Source organism: Dermacentor silvarum, chromosome 10 (assembly GCF_013339745.2).
Source record: "Dermacentor silvarum isolate Dsil-2018 chromosome 10, BIME_Dsil_1.4, whole genome shotgun sequence".
Lineage (NCBI taxonomy): Eukaryota > Metazoa > Arthropoda > Arachnida > Ixodida > Ixodidae > Dermacentor > Dermacentor silvarum.
The window spans coordinates 77,445,695-77,461,939 of record NC_051163.1 but is presented as its reverse complement, the minus strand read 5'-3'; the positions used below and the strand labels follow the sequence as shown (position 1 = coordinate 77,461,939).

At 46.3% G+C, this 16,245-nt stretch overlaps 1 protein-coding gene across 2 annotated transcripts in view; it reads left to right on the top strand.

The window, feature by feature from the left end:
* Positions 1 to 9,903, top strand: part of LOC119466137 (uncharacterized) — an 82,328-nt gene extending 72,425 nt beyond the window's left edge. The window contains exons 1-5 of one of the 2 annotated variants that reach the window (XM_037726627.2): positions 741 to 939; positions 2,823 to 2,952; positions 4,559 to 4,689; positions 7,931 to 8,051; positions 9,435 to 9,903. In XM_037726627.2, coding sequence (XP_037582555.1) covers positions 756 to 939; positions 2,823 to 2,952; positions 4,559 to 4,689; positions 7,931 to 8,051; positions 9,435 to 9,645 — 777 coding nt within the window. In that variant the 5' untranslated portion in view covers positions 741 to 755 and the 3' untranslated portion in view covers positions 9,646 to 9,903. Of the gene's footprint in view, positions 1 to 740; positions 940 to 2,822; positions 2,953 to 4,558; positions 4,690 to 7,930; positions 8,052 to 9,434 lie in introns of those variants that run through there. The other variant, XM_049657685.1, reaches the window with a different exon arrangement.
* Positions 9,904 to 16,245: the final 6,342 nt, after the last annotated feature.

Here is a 16,245-nt window from a genome sequence, read left to right as displayed (position 1 = left end):
ATGATAAATCTACGCGCAGAGCGAAACATTAAGAAGCAGTCGATACATCCTTACATTCAGACGGCTTGTTCAGGTCTCTTGATGTCCGCACAGCATACCTCTCGTTGACAGCAGCCAAGGACCTCTCAAAAAGCTTAAGCTCATCGTGTGACTTCAGGTAGCCATGGGAGTAGTCGTCTTCATGATGATGTAACCCTTGGAGGTACTTTTTCGATCACCTTCTGTCGCTCAGGAGGCTCGCTCATCGTTGCATTCCCGCTTTCACAAGCGAAACAAAACAACGCACGCCACGAATATGATACGCGCGCCAACTTCTCACTCAGGTGTTATGAGCTGATCCGAACTGAGGCACCGCACACCGACCGTGCGGCCAAACAGAGAGGAAAAAAAAAAGAAAATGGTGACACGTCTTCAAGGCGAGGCCACGTCATCGAGGCGAGGCCCCGCCCCTAGACGGATATGTTGTGAAGACAGTCGCACCCAAGAAACGCTTCCAGCTGCAGCGGTTGCTAGGCAACGGCTCTGTTCGCTGTTCGGCCACCGGCCACAGCGAACCGGCGAGAATGCGGCCAATGTAGCTTTAGCTACAATAAGGTATTGCGTTGCACATCGAAAGCGGCACACGAAGCATACTGCGGTGCGCGTCAGTTGACCCGCAACGGAAGCGATAAGGTAGCAATCCTCGCGGACCTCGCGACCTTGGACATTGGCGCACGCGAGAACGCCGCCTTATCGCCCATGCCTACTCGATCATAATGCCCTCCATACTCTCGCAGAGAGGTGCGACATTTCGAGGCTCCCCGAGGTTCGACCCTTACGTAAACGCACCTGAAGACCAAAGATCATGGCGTCAACACGCAGTTTTGCACGGAAAGAAGCGGCGTTCGTCACCTGTGGTTTGGATCCTCGTCGGCTCCTTGTCGGCGGCTTCAGGGCAAGGTTAGTGTCGCCAAGGTGCGAACTGCGCAGATAACGATAAATCGAGAAGGCGAAATTTCACAGAGAGTACAGATCCTGAAGCACAGACAAACGACTTGCGTCGCGTGACTAAATTCTTTAGGACACGCGTAATTACATAATTTTAGCTGAAGAGTAGTGAAGTCATATCTGCTAAGCTGAGATCATAAGACTAGCGCCACTTTTCGACATCATCAGCCTATATTTATCTCCACTGCAGGGCGAAGGCCTCTCCCTGCGATATCTAATTACCCCTGTCTTGCGCTAGCTGATTCCAACTTGCGCCTGCAAATGTTCTTACTGTGGTAATGGTGTGGAGCAGAGGTAGAACACGCGGCTTCTAATCTGAAGGTCGTAAGTTCGAATCCTCTTTCAGTACACTGCATTTTCACGCATCGAGTGGAGCCTGACATCGGCAAAAAAAAAAGAAACCACCGAGAGCTAATGGGGTTGTACTAGTCCAGGTGCAACCAAATTAGGAAGGCCCACTAAGCTTCAACAAAGTCACTTCCTCACCCGAACAGGAATTGGCCTCCCTGGTGCAGTATTCCGCCACTACCTCCCTCATGACTCCTACTTTTCGACATATTCATCCCCAAAATTTGGTAAAACATGCCCTGGCGCTCCAGTTAAGATCACCCCGAACAGTTGTTAAAGGCTCCATTTTGAGAAATTAGAACACCCGAATATTTAGTAGCACATATGGTCGCATATCTCGAATGTGGTGCTAGTCTTAGGATTTCTGTTTATCAGACTTGAATTATTGGAGATAATTAACGAAAATTATAGCCGAAATTTTTTTGCTGTCAAAGTCCGCCTATCAGCAAAAACGGCAAGGGCTTAGATATGACTGCCTTCTTCAAAATGTTCTAAAATGTTCCACGTGACAAGAAACACCTGCTATATTCTGTACATGCGCGCTAATCTAGTGTTTCAAGGTGCACCTTTTCGTTTTTTTTAAGTATATAAAGCTTAAAGATAAACTACGGCAATATCCGCGATGGCTGTTTGTTGTTTTCCGTTACGTCTGAAGGTGGCGAAGGGGATCTCAATTTTGTCGGCGAGGAAGATGTGCCGGCACGTTTAGAGGAAATGCGCTAAGGTGGAGGGGCGCGGCTGCAGACTACAGTTCTTGCGTGCCTCAATCATGTCACATATCTATGGTCCACCTTGACACCGTGTAGCAATGAGTCTGTTTGCGATTCCTTCAACTTCGCTGCTGACGCTCCGGATTTGCCGAATAGCTCTTGCTGAATTCGTGGGTCATACTGATAGTAATGTCATCATCAGACTATCGTCACCGTACCATTGTCATTCTCGCGGGCTTCTGGCTGCTGTGTAGGACGATTATTTGCAAACAGACAACGGATATAGTGCGACTCAAAGGCGACAGCTAATGCCCGTCAGTGCACACACGAGCTACAGCACCAACGTGCCGTCGTAGTCAAGCCATTGCCGTCTTTCAATCGTGATCAGACCGTCTTCGCCACAGATTCGCCGTCATACCATGGCGGTCTGTTCATCGTCATCATGCCGTCGTACTGATTCTAGCATCATCATGCAATCAATATCATGCCTTCGTCGCTGCATCTGCGCCACACAGTCATTTTCACGCTGTCGCAATCATTCCATTCGTCGTCATTCTTTTTTCGCCATGCGTGGCGTGTCCATGATCGAGCGCAACAACTTCATGTTCATCGAGGAGGTTCCCAATGAAAACTTGTCCATATGGGTCGTGCGGTTTCTACTTTCAAATGATCGCCAAACAGGAGCAGCGTTTTTCACAAACACCAATGAAAGGTTCGCTTAGACCGATTCTCACAGCGCGAGGGGATCTGCTGATATTTCATTATTTCTTTTTTCAGATACACATCAATGCGAACCGAGCTTCGTGAAGGAGTGCTACCTGGGCTATAATAGCGTGCTGTTGTGGAATGAATTTAGGCTTAACCAAGAGGGCGACTTCGATGAAGAGGAATTGAAGAGGGATTGCAGGTATTGTTAAAAATTCGGCTAGGATGTATGAGGGACGGAGCCACAGTGGGTTACGCGAAATGTCTTGTGCGTGCAGAGGCTGTATGGATATTTGCTGCAGAAATGACGCAACCGAACGCAGAATTTAAATTTATTCAGGCATTAGACAGCTTGTGTAGGTTCTGCAATCTAACCTTGCAGTCGTGCTCGCCGTGATATTCCGCCGTGATGAAATGTGGTGAGCGCGAATTGGCATGCGTTTGTCTTGCTGGAGTCTGCGGGTCCATCAAGTGTGTGCAATAACCGAGCAAGCGTGAAATGTCTCCAAGAAATTGCGTACTTGCAGGCTCCATAACTCCTGGTGCGCACAGGTTTGACTTTGATAGATTGTACCTACTATGGCTGAGTGAGCGCTCTCAAACGCGATCAAAACCTCTCGGATCGACAAACACACTACCGAGATATGCCCTTCTGAACGCCGAACGAGAAACTAAATTTGGCTCCGATTCGGTCATGCGTTAAGCGACAACAGCGCCATCTGTGCGAACTATGGGTGCATCATCGAGTAATGGCTTCTTTCATCTATAGAAAGATACCAAAGTAAGACGCGTGGGTGGTATGGTTGCAAGCATATAAGTGAAAATACTATATAACATGTTTTCGTTACATCGGGTTTTAGCGAGCGACCCCTGCTGACAAGGGTTTGACACAGTTGTCGCAAAATAATTCGTTCACGGGCTAGTTTGTACATTGTTCTTGAAAGCTGAGTTGGTGCAGTGGTAATGGACTGACCATAAAGGAACACAAACGACTCCCGTCAGCTCCCCAGTACGTCGTCTTTGTTCCTTTGTGTCATTTTCATTCGCGCCACACAAACTCAGACAGACAGACACAGAGAGACAGACAGAGACAGACAGACAGACAGACAGACAGACAGACAGACAGACAGACAGACAGACAGACAGACAGACAGACAGACAGACAGACAGACAGACAGACAGACAGACAGACAGACAGACAGACAGACAGACCGACAGACAGACAGACAGACAGACAGACAGACAGACAGACAGACAGACAGACAGACAGACAGACAGACAGACAGACAGACAGACAGACAGACAGACAGACAGACAGACAGACAGACAGACAGACAGACGCAGACCGACCGACCAACCGACAGACAAACAGACACAGACAGACGGACAGACTTTGTGCTGCTGTAATGAAAAGAAAAATCGTCGATCCTACGCAAATGGCGAACAAGTATTTCTTCACTGGCAGCTCAAAATATGTTTCCTAGCAGAAACAATGGTTTTTCAAGCGCTGTTTTCCGGCTCCTTAGTGATATGAGGAGCAAAAGCGCAAATTCTGTATCTGTGGGCGTGACAATATTGCAAGGTGTCAAGTAGTGGGTTCGGTACAGCTAATGAATGAATGATTGAATGAATGAATGAATGAATGAATGAATGAATGAATCGCTCAATCAATCAATCAGTCAGTCAGTCATTATGAATTTTATTAGAATGAGGGGAAATATTTGAAACAAAGACTGCGCAACAAGCTGCGATATGGAAGCTAAGCTCTAAGCGCCTGTCACTTACAGCCTTGCATTTTCACGTTGCAGCCGCATTACAGGAAAGCTAGCGTGCCACGCAGAACTTGCCGAGTGCCCTGAAGCAATAAAGGGTGACTACAGGATCCAGGAGAGAGGCTATGAGGCAATGCGCAACATTGTCTGCGATAACACGCTCAGAGGTAGGTCCATGAGAACTGGTTGCACAAGGCTGCATAACGAACCTTCTCCCTCCTGGAGCGATTATTCAGTCGCCCAGTTCTTCAATTTATCGATTAATTTGCCATCGCTCTGCGATCTGTTAGACTGCCGGTTAGCGCAGATGGCAGAGCGACCGCCACAGAAAGGCGTTGGTGTCGTATTCGACCCCCGGAACCAAGCGAATTTTCCTTCAATTGCGAAGCCATCTTTTTGCGAAACCCGCATTGATTTCCTCTGTAGCCTCGTGCAATACACTCGGGTGAATGACAACTTTTCTCTTTCAAGGTTTGTTTACAGTATGCACGAAGTGCACCTTCGAAGACCACGGTGGTAAACAACTGTAAGAATACAGACCGACGACGCCACGGGGTCACTAACGAGCACCAACACCTCCGGGCACGATGTTTAGCAAATGATCACACTAGATAACCGTCTTGGTTGAGCACTTTGGGCATGCTAGGACATGTGTGACTCCTTGTAACTCACCAAATGGCAATTGTGCCAACTCCATTCCGTGATACTGAGCTCTAAGAGACAGTATAGAGAAGTAGTAACGTCACTGCAAGCTTAGATAGTATGAAATTAGGTCTTCAACTGTTTGAATTCTGATAAGGCAAGTGTAGTCGCCAGAACACACTAAGCATGAAAGAAGGTCACATGAAAGATGTGTTGGTGACGAAGTTTCTTATACCAACAAAGTTTCCTATACCAACGAAGAGACAAATTTTCCGAAAACAAAGTTCCCTTTCAGCGAGGACACAGTTTTTGCGGCCTGTTGAGATCGGTATATATAGTTAGCTGATGACACTTTAGGCAACATTATTTTCCAAAGTAAGCGAATTCTCAACCTAGGAATTCAGGCCTTTACTGCGTAAAAAGTGATGAGATGACGATGCGAATTGACTAGAAATTTAGAAAACAAGTCTGATATATTCGGTGGCTTGGTTTGAGGGCGAAATTTATACAAATAAATATGGCCATCATTCGGTCAACTCAGAATCCACGACGGTGCAGCACGCAAATGCAGAGATAACTTGTAAATAGAAGTCTGCCAGGCTAATAGCACATGTTTTCCTCTCTAAAGTGTGTCCCTTTAAATAGTTAGGTGATGCTGCACTAGTCGGCGATTCGAACCAATTTGGTTAACCAGCGCTATCGAGAGTGGACGTAGGCATAAAAGCGTTTAATGAACGGTGGTTTTTTTTCCGCACTCGTCAAGCGTGTTGCGTAGTAGTTGTCATGGGACTCGAAGCGCATGACTGAAGTCACAGGAGCCAATCAGTAAGCTTTTCTGTCTTCTACCGGTGTCCTTTCTAGCTGTTTAGTCGTTTAGTTGGTTGTTGTCGGCTCTTTGTGAGCTGATAGGACTGCTCTCGTACTTCGGCATCAGGAACTACAACGATCGTCGATGAGAATAATTTAAACCGAATTTAATCGAAAACAGGGGCGCGAGAGGTTACACTAACAGCGATCGACAAGGAAAGCAAGTACAAAAAAATGAGAGCGGATAAGCAAGCGCCTCGGTGTGGACCGTCAGCCCGACGGGGCATTTTGTTGATCGGTGCGTTGTCTCTCAAGTCTCGGACAACTCTCCGTGCTCAGTCGCGCACATTCCCATGCCCATCAATGGGACCAATGTGTCCTCACCACTCAACTTGCAACGTCGCTACTCGAGCCGCCCACCCGCATCGGCTCGACCCTGTCCCAAACATGTAACATGTAGCGCGTCTAACTGAACGTCTCATGCGTTCGCGGCTTTGTCCGGTTCACTTCACTTTACCAACACTCGGATGTTTTTAATGCCGACATCGTCACTTCTCTGTAGCTGACGTCTTCGATTTTCTGCTGCCGATCGAGTTCTTCACTCCTTGTCTCTTGTTCTGTTTCTGGCGGACTCGCCAAGAATGTTCGCTTACCTCGTGTCACGTTACCAGTTACACGTACAAAATGACCCAAGTTCTGTGTTCGGGTACATGCCCAGTGGAAAAAACCCGCATTGCAGCACACCCAATGACGGACCAAAGTTGTTTATTCCCAAGCCGTCTATTCGGGGCATATACCCCGTGGCCCCAGCTGGGTTCAAAGAGCTTAGATACGGGTCGTACACCTTACATAGCGCAAAATTGGTGAACTTCCCAAAGAATGTTGATCGAACTAAAAAAAAGAAGAAAAAAGATACAGACTGCGACTTATTTTTCTGAATGTGGCTTTAGCCAAAACAAGGCAAGTATCTACAAAATATTCTGAACAAGAAATCAACGAGGGTTCGGATGTTCTGAATTATTACTAGGGCATCTCGCACAGATGTGGTTCGCATTCATCGCAGAAAAGCGAAAAAAAAACACAGTCATGCACAATATAGTGTTACACTGATTCTCATCATTATAAGGATCATGCGACGTTACTGACTTCTGCCGGTCAGGGCTAAGTTGGCAACACAAATATCCACCAAAATTTTTTTTGTGGTTTTGAGCCAACGTCTAACATAGGCGTTAAGCATATTTGTTACCGCAGTCATCACACCGCTATATGGAAATACTACGAGGGTTACCGCAAGCATTACTAAAGGGACAGGTAAAAGTTCGCGTTAGCACTTGCAGAGAGAGGGAAAAAAAAGGAGGCACAGTGATGCGCGGAAGGAAAAAGTAGTTTAAACATGTCCTAAGTTATCGCGTAAACAGCTCACTCACCAAACTCACCAAGAATCACCAAAAACTCACCAAACAATGCCGAAATTTTATCTTCCGCGAAAGCCAAAGACTTATTTGGAAGACGATTGATTATGAACTATTCTTTCAGAATACGCCGATTCCTTCATGGACAAATCTGTCACAGGCTCGGTACCGGAAGCACAGTTCATGCGGCGTGACCCTCGTGCATTCAACAAAAACTGCAGCTCCAACTCGAAAAGCGGTTCACTATGGTGATGACACGAAGCAAGAGCGCGAACACACACGTTCTGTTTCATGTGCCGGCGCTGGAGGAACAAATAGCGCACTTTCTCAATTCGCCACATATACAGAAGCTTGAAATGTCGCAGGCATATCGTGCACTTAACAATCCGCCTTTTAGTTATTGTTGCTTCAGGACATGGTTCATTGTTGTTGTTTCTGTTGTGGGTGTTGTTATTGTTGTCCTTCTTTTTGTCTACCTAAAGGCAATAGTTATTTCAGTATGCCACGCTCCAATTTTTTTCCCTCCATGCTATGCAACAACTCGCAGAATTTCACAAAGCCTTCCAGTGTAGGGACCAGGAGAAGCTGGAAGCCTGCGCGAGAACGATGTTACCGGCATCCGATCCACAGGATGCTGGCACACCGTCCCCAGTGGAAGAGCACTGCCGGTGAGCTTTGCCGCAATGCGCGCGATTTTTACCCACCTCCGCATTCGCAGTCTGTCTCGGTGCATTCACTTCGAGCTTAGAAAGACGCGGGGTTCTTTAACGTGCACCTCAGCCTAAGCACACGAGCGTCTTTGCATTTCATTCCCACCGACATACGGCCACCGTTGTCAGGATTGAACCCGCAACCTTTAGCTGAGCAGCGTAATGCCATGGTCACTGGGCTATACCTCGGAAGGTAACCTTAATTCTAATGCTGTTCACGCAGATTACTTCATGATAATCGTAACAATACCTCCACCGTCCTCTGCTGCGACGGCTTACGGGGTAGGCGTCCCGAATATGGTTTGCTCTGACAATGGCAGGTTATCAACGCGTGTTATTGCAGTCGCGAGCTTTCGTCTCCGTATACGCCGAGCAAGAGGAGAGCCACTTGGCGAGAGAGCAAGTTAAGTACTTTGTTCAGGGTCCTAGGCTAAATGCTGCAGCTACGAAGGAGTTCGTCCTTGCTGTTGGGACTTTTCGGAAGAGACATAGCGCAAATAAGCATGCGGTCAGAAGCACGCATGTCGTGTGCTCTTTCTGTCTGTATGTTTGTTTACGCTATTGCTTCCAGAACCGCAGGGCTCATGGCAGTTAATACAAGCATATCAGTAAAGCAAACAATGAAGCCAGAGAAGAGATGCGAGAAATAATTTTACGGACTAACTTAAATATCGAAATAACGGAATTAAAATTAAATTTAAAGTGGACGAAAGGAAATTTGCCGCAGGTAGGAGCCAGGGTCTATCGGTGGAACACAGTGTCTAGAGCCATCCACTACGCGCAGTGCAGCCAAGCTCAAACAGGCGAAACGCATAGCCGCTTGATATTGCAAGTGTGCGGACGGGCGTGTCAAAATTAGTGTTAAGCTTCGCAATATCTGCTAAGTGTACAACCCTTCTTCGACGCAGACTAGCTTCAACACCACAGCTGCAATGTGTGTGCCCTCAAAAATATTAAGAAAGAAATTCATTTCTTAAGAAAAAAAAGAGTCACGCGATGCGGACATGGTACATCTTACTAACACGGGTATCATAGAATTATTTGTATAAGTTGCATATGATATACACTGTATTACATTAATGTTTTCGTTAAGTCTATGTTCCCAAAGGCCAGTTCTTGCGAGAGTTCTCACAAGCGTTCTACAAGAGACTGTACCTAAGAGAATATGCCGACCAATAGTGATGGTGGACATATTATTAGCGAAGGTAGGCGGCGAATGGCAAGGAACCCTTAGGATCGAAATGCTTTATGAATAAGCCCCTAGTCACACAGACTCAGACATACGCTTTAGGCAAGTCAGGCTGCCCAAGTGCATCGACTTTTTCTCTTGCATTTTTTCAGCCTACACCCCATCGAGGTAGCCTGCTTCGACCAGGCATTCAACTCAACGTGCCCGATGCCGATGAAGACGGCCAAGGCTGCGTTTATGAGGGTTGTGGACGCCCTAGCCCTACTCGGTGGCTGCGCTTCTTCTGCACATGCAGTTGTGGCTTCTAGGGGATTTCTTGTGCTCCTGGTTGCCCCCGTCCTTCTTAGTTTGTCGAGAACTTGACCAGAGGACTGAAAAACAGAAATACAGCTAACTCCAATATGGCCTCACCGCAGCCTTCAACGGCCGAGCACATTTTACCCTCTCTACAGGGAGCTCGAAGCCGTGCTTTGATGAAGGACTTAGGGTAACATCGACAACTTGCGATGTCGTTTCACCCCTTGGCTGCATCCATTTGTTTCAAGTGACTGCGGCCAGGATATCATCGTACATCACCTAGTTTGTCAATAAAAATGCGCAGAGAAGCGCTGCTCTATCACACTACGTCTCGTCATATTTTACCTGCCTGCAGCCTTTTTCTCATCCTGGTGCTGTGTGATTACTTGACGTATTTAAGCGTCCTGTATTACTATTTTGAGCGGCTAACTACTAATCAGGATCTCCTTCTTCCTATAGGAGACAGAGCTGTAACAAGGAATTCGAATTATGTGAACTTATTGTATAATTTCGCGCATGCCATCTACAGAAACAACCTCTCCTATAAAGGCGTGCTATGAAAAACATAAATTAAACGTACGTCACTGGGCACTCCATTATCAAAAAAAATATTTCGGCTATTTCAGACTACGTCAGCGGATCAAATAGATTTTTGATAGCTAGGAGTTTCCATTTACACACCGCGAAAGTGCGTGTAAATTGGATGAATCCAGACACGTCGGTAGGTAGGATACATAGTGGCTGTATACGATACTGTAACGCCACGTATGTCTAAGAACGCGTTCAGGTTAAGAAATTGGAGAAGCAGGAGGTCGAGAGCGTTAAACATTTAAATGTCCAAGAACTAAAGTATTAAGTCGAGCTAAATTAAATTACATCCGGAGCCGATAGGTCCATAGGCCAGATTCGTCCAAGCAGGCGAAGATCCCCGTCTTCTACTGACAAGGCACACGTGATCGGCGCAAGTCTGTCCATGATTTTTCCCATACGTGCAGCTATGTATTTTGCCGTGTAGAACTTCCACTACTGCGAGGATACTAGCAACCGTCGCTGCTCCTGCTGGAAGTCATTGCTTCAGCGGTGGTCCCTCAGCCGGAGTTGCCAACCTCCGAAGCTAATTTTCCCCTAACTCGGATAGAAATATTCCTAGATATCCCTAGATTTAGAGAAAATGCGGTTATTCAGCATGTTCTCGGTAAGCAAACTGCGTATGTGCCACGCAAGTACACTGCACATTTTAGTTTTAGGACTTATTTATGTATTCGTTTGAAAGGATTCATCGAAGTCACTGTGCTTAAGCTGAAATTATGTCACAGTGCAAGTTGGAATGCTTGCAACAGCATTTATTCGCACACAGCCTCAACAATGCTAAACGTGGGAGCAAAACTGTTCCTATCGAGGCGTTTTGGTTACCATCAGACACACGGTATTAATAACAATACTACTACTACTAATAATAATAATACTGAAGTATTATTTTTGGAGCATGCTTGCAGAAACTACGGAAAGCAGAAAAAGTGCCACGTTCTACTGCTGTGCAGGAATAAGAGAACGCACGTTAGCCAGAAGTAGAGACGCTGCACGTGCGCGACGACGTGACCGTGAAGCTTCTCTGCTGCGGTAAAAAAAAAAAAACATAAGGTGCACGTGTGTTCTCTACAAGAAAGCAGATAAAATTTCTGTCATCTACTGGCCTCAACAGCTCCGCTCATTCCCATTGGCTAACTTGTACTTTGTAATACATTTCTTTAAGGATGACGTCGGTTCTAGCTGCGTTCATTATATTGACAGCTCCTTTGGCCAGCTTCAGATAAATATTTCATTAAAGATATGCTGAAATTGACGGAACAGCTGTGTACGAGCGGTAATAGTTCAGTAAGAGTGATCTGGAAAGTGCCACAGGGCGTCCATACCTTGTCAATTACTTGACAATATGCGTTCGCTCAGCTGCTGTAAGATTATAATTAAGTTATACTTAGCATGCCAATGCGAAGTTAACTTGCGGCGGCTAAAATCAAAACGCTCCGTCACCTTTGTAGTTCCAACGCAGCGGTGGTTTCTGTTGTCCATGAGTAAGCGGAAAATTTCCCAAGATTGTGACAAATTTCCCTTTTTCCCTAAAGAGGATGTAAATAACCTAGATCTAGGGAAATTTCTCTAGGGTTGGCAACAGTGCCCTCAGCGTGCGTCAAGCCTGCGCAATCCTCGTCGCTCTCTACCTTCTTATGCGGTCTCTTAGATAAAGATGATGCAGGCTGACTTTTAATGCGTTAGCATTCTTAGGGTACTTCATTCACTTTCTGGTGGATAGTTATGTACGAGGTGTGTTCAAAATGAAACCAAACTTTTGAAATGGCGCGCCAACCGGCAGAGGGAGCGCACTGCGGCTACTGAGCGCATGTAGCGGCAGGTTTAGACAACAAACTGCCATTTCCCGCGTTTCGCTCTGACCGTTAGTTTAGAGCTACAGCCGCTGAAGTGAGCACATGAACAAGCTGTTCTTCGGATGGTGCCAAAGTGAGAATGAAGGAATTGAAAGAACAGCGTGTGTTTGTGAAGTTATGCTACAAACTTGGAAAAACTTTCACAGATAGCATTTCTGTCGCTTAGCCAAGCATACGGGGAGGACTGTATGAGTCGGACGCAGTGCTAAGACTTGTTCAAGCGTTTTGAAGACGGAAGAATGTTGGGCGGTGACGATCCCAAGCCTGGACGACCTTCCACATCCACAGATGATGACGACGTCGAGAGAGTTCGAACTATGATTCCTGGAAATCGTCGTTTGACTGTTCGGGAAATCGCTGACGAAGTGGGTATGAGCGTAGGATCATGTCATGAAATTTTGAGTGACAAACGTCGTGTCAGTGCAAAATTCGTGCCGCGTTTGTTGGCTGACGAACAGAAGCAGACGCGTGTTGAAATCAGCCAGGAACTGCTCGCCGCTGCGAATGACGATGAAAATTTTCTTAAGAAAATCATAACAGGCAATGAGACATGGGTTTACGGCTATGATGGTGAAACGAAAGTGCAGTCATCGCAGTGGGTGGCCAAAGGTTCTCGTCGTCCAAATAAAGCACGCATGAGTCGGTCCAAAATGAAGGTGATGTTGGTTGCGTTTTTTGACTGCAAAGGCATTGCCCATCGGGAATTTGTGCCACATGGCCAAACGTTAAACAAAGAAGTTTACCAGGGAATCCTAGCATGTTTGAGAGGTTATGTGCGCAGTAAGAGGCCTGAAATCTGGGAAAATCAGGCTTGGGTGTTGCATCATGACAATGCCCCGGCTCACGCGTCGCTCCTTGTCCGCAGCTACTTAGCGAAACGACACACTCCTATTGTGCCCCACCCACCATATTCCCTGGACCTAGCGCCACTAGACTTTTTTCTATTCCCTAAGCTGAAAACCACCTTGAAAGAACGTCGTTTCCAAACCTTAGAGGAGATCCAGGACAATGCGAGAAGAGACCTGCGCGCCATTCCAAAAAATGCGTTCCAGGAGACTTTCCAAAAATGGAAGAAAATTTGGGAAGGAGTGCATTGTCAGTAGAGGGGACTACTTTGAAGAGGACAGCACTGAAAATGTTGTACCATAAGCAGTAAAGGTTTTATAGCAAAAGTTCGGTTTCTTTTTGAACACACCTCGTATGTATGTATGTATCGTAAAGAAGTGAACTAGGGCTCGCACGCTCGAAAAGCGGGCACTAGGGGAGAAGACGATGATGGGGAGAATAGAACAGCCGGCCCAGTGAACGGATGCTGTTTGTTTAACCGCCGGCTTCTTGGCCAATCCTCCGTGGTGTGTATGCGTCATGGCATAGGAAGCAAGCAAGCAAGCAAGCAAGCAAGCAAGCAAGCAAGCAACGGATGCTGTCTCTGTCTTTTCTATTCCTTCACGTGGCGCAGTGTACAATGTACCTGCCTTAAGGCGTTCCAGCTTTAAGTGTTCCTCGCACGGTTCTTCGGCGTGCCGGGTACCTCCTTCCCAGGAACGCCGTTCAAGCTTCCTCAGGTATGGATCCCGCCACCCTAACACCGTCGCAAGTACCCACTGCACCGTCCGGGGACTTCGTCCAAGCCTGCTCAGCGGCTCTAGGACAGGGATGTACCGATGCCAACAACAGCTCCAGGTTATGACGACTGCTTTCGCGTCCGTCAGCGGTTGCGCCCTGCGTGGGAACGCCGTCCCAATGGGCAACGAAAGTCTGGTGGACATCCACTGGTCAGCCAGTTTTGGACATATGGATGTCCGCCGGAGATCCACAGAAATCCGCCGGATGTACTGCGGACGTCCATAGGACGCTTATGCGCAAGAAAATTGGCAGTCCGTCGTACGTCCGATGGCTGCCAGAACCGTACATTCGGACGTTACAGGGACATGCAAAATCATGCACTTGGGCCTTTCAGTACATCGGTCGGACATCCACAGGAACACAGTTATTGAAGCTTGGGGATGTTAATCGGACATGCTTAATTTTAATTGCTTTAGCAGAGGTGTATATACAGGGTGTTTCATCTTAGCTGCACCATATTTTTTTAATTGCCTGTGGCAGATAGCACAATTATAATCCTTGTCTAAGCAACTCAATGAGGCGGCCATTACTTCCACGAGAAATCAAAACGCCTAATTCAATAATTAACCTAATTACGCTAATTATATTTTTAAATAATTATTTTACGCCACATCTTTCAATCTACGAATTATAGCCGCCGAGTTCGCAAGGCATATCCACTTTGCAAATTAATATCTTGAAACTGGTTCAGTCCTGAGAATTCATTCCAAGTGATACGCCTTGCGAACTCAGCGGCTATAATTCAGATTGAAAGATGTGCCGTAAAATAATTAAACGCTAATTAGCGTAATTATGTTAACAATTAAACGCTAATTAGCGTAATTATTTTAATTATTGAATTAGGCAATTTGATTTCTCGTGGAAATAAAGGTCACCTCATCGAGTAGTTTAGATTAAGGATTATAATTACGCTATCTGCCAGAGGCAATTTTTAAAAACTTGGTGCAGCTAAAATGAAGCACCCTGTATATAGTTTGCACCACACCATATTGTACCCTTCGGTACCTGCCAGGATTAATACTGTTGCAGCATTCAGTTGGCTGGCTTCTCTTACAATTTACATATGTTGCAACCACGACCTACTGTATTCCTGACCTGCCCAGCGAGCGCAACGCCAGCGCGCCGGTGCTAGCGCATCTTTCTGCCGCTATGAGCACCGTGGCGCTGCTAGTTACCCCATCCGCCGCGGCCGCTAACGCTCCTCGCCGCGCTTTTGCTGTCGTCTGCTCGTGCGGAGCCACCACACAAGCTGTGATGTTTACGCCGACATGAACTCTGTACGATAAAGAAATGAGAAAACGTCAGTTTTGTTCAATAAAATGGACAATTGTGGTGTATTCCTGCGTATGATTTTACACCGATCTTTTGCTGTCGTCTGCTTGCGCTGAGCCGATCGAGACACAAGCTGTGGCGTTTGAGGGGCACATGCACTGTACGTGTACGAGAAGAAATATGAGAAAAAGTACGTTAATTGAATCAAATCAACAACAATGGTGATCTGCTGCGTTCCTTTATGCAAATCAAGGCAAGGGAAGACACCTGCCGTAAGCTTTCACGAGTTCCCAGTTTCGAAAGTGCGTGATAAGTGGATCAAGGCGATTTCCAGAAAAGGTGAGTTTGCTCTAGCGTTATTTGGCACTGAGAAAATGCAACTGTATGTACAGTATAAAATTACACGTGTCGTGTGATTAATAATTAAGAGAGACTCAAACATTTAGCTTTAATGTGTGGTCTTCTTTGGCGAAGATGGTGTCATATTACAATACGTTCATATACCGGGCAAGAGTTGCATGAAATACTTCTATAACTAATTCCCACGTAATAAGTTGTAACGCAGAAGAAAGATACAAATGCATGTTTAATTAACATTATTTATTACTTGCACGTGCTTTTTCTTTGTTTCTTTAAAGGCCCCAACAATGACTTTTGGTTCCCAAAGGACAGATCCAAGGTGTGCAGTCTTCATTTCACTGCAGATGATTTCCGTCCGGGACTGCGGATAAAGAAACTGAAGTCTGATGCAGTGCCTTCAGTATTTCCGTTGTATCCGAGCTACATGGTGTCTCCCGTACCAAAAGCGCGTCGCACTTTGAAACGCACAAATGCTCAGGAGCATGCAGAAAGCCAAAAGAAAAAAAGGTGAGACAGTTCAAAACATAGAAGGCTTCATGCCCCACCATGTCTAGCCGACAGACTCAGTTAATAAAAGGAAGTGGAACGAAGTACAATATGGCTATAATTTTTCTGCAGGAAAAAAGTGCCTTCGGCTGTGGTACCGTTGGAACAGAGCCTGTCACCAAGCGACGGCCCATCGGCTGAAAACACCATTCCGGCACAATCTCCAGAGGCTTTGCCTCTTCCGTCACAATCAGAATGTTCGGAACTTTCTGCGACCTTACCTGACGACACACAAAGGAACGTGCGACGCTCTCTGACAGCACAAACAAATATAACGATAAGAAAGCTGCGACTCATGGTCACTTCAACAAAAACATTGCGGCGGAAATGCGTAAGACTGACAAAGAAGAATGCAGCTTTAAGAGCGCAGGTTGCTCAGCTAAAACATGAAGTTGCGGAGGTAAAGTTACTTTCAGAA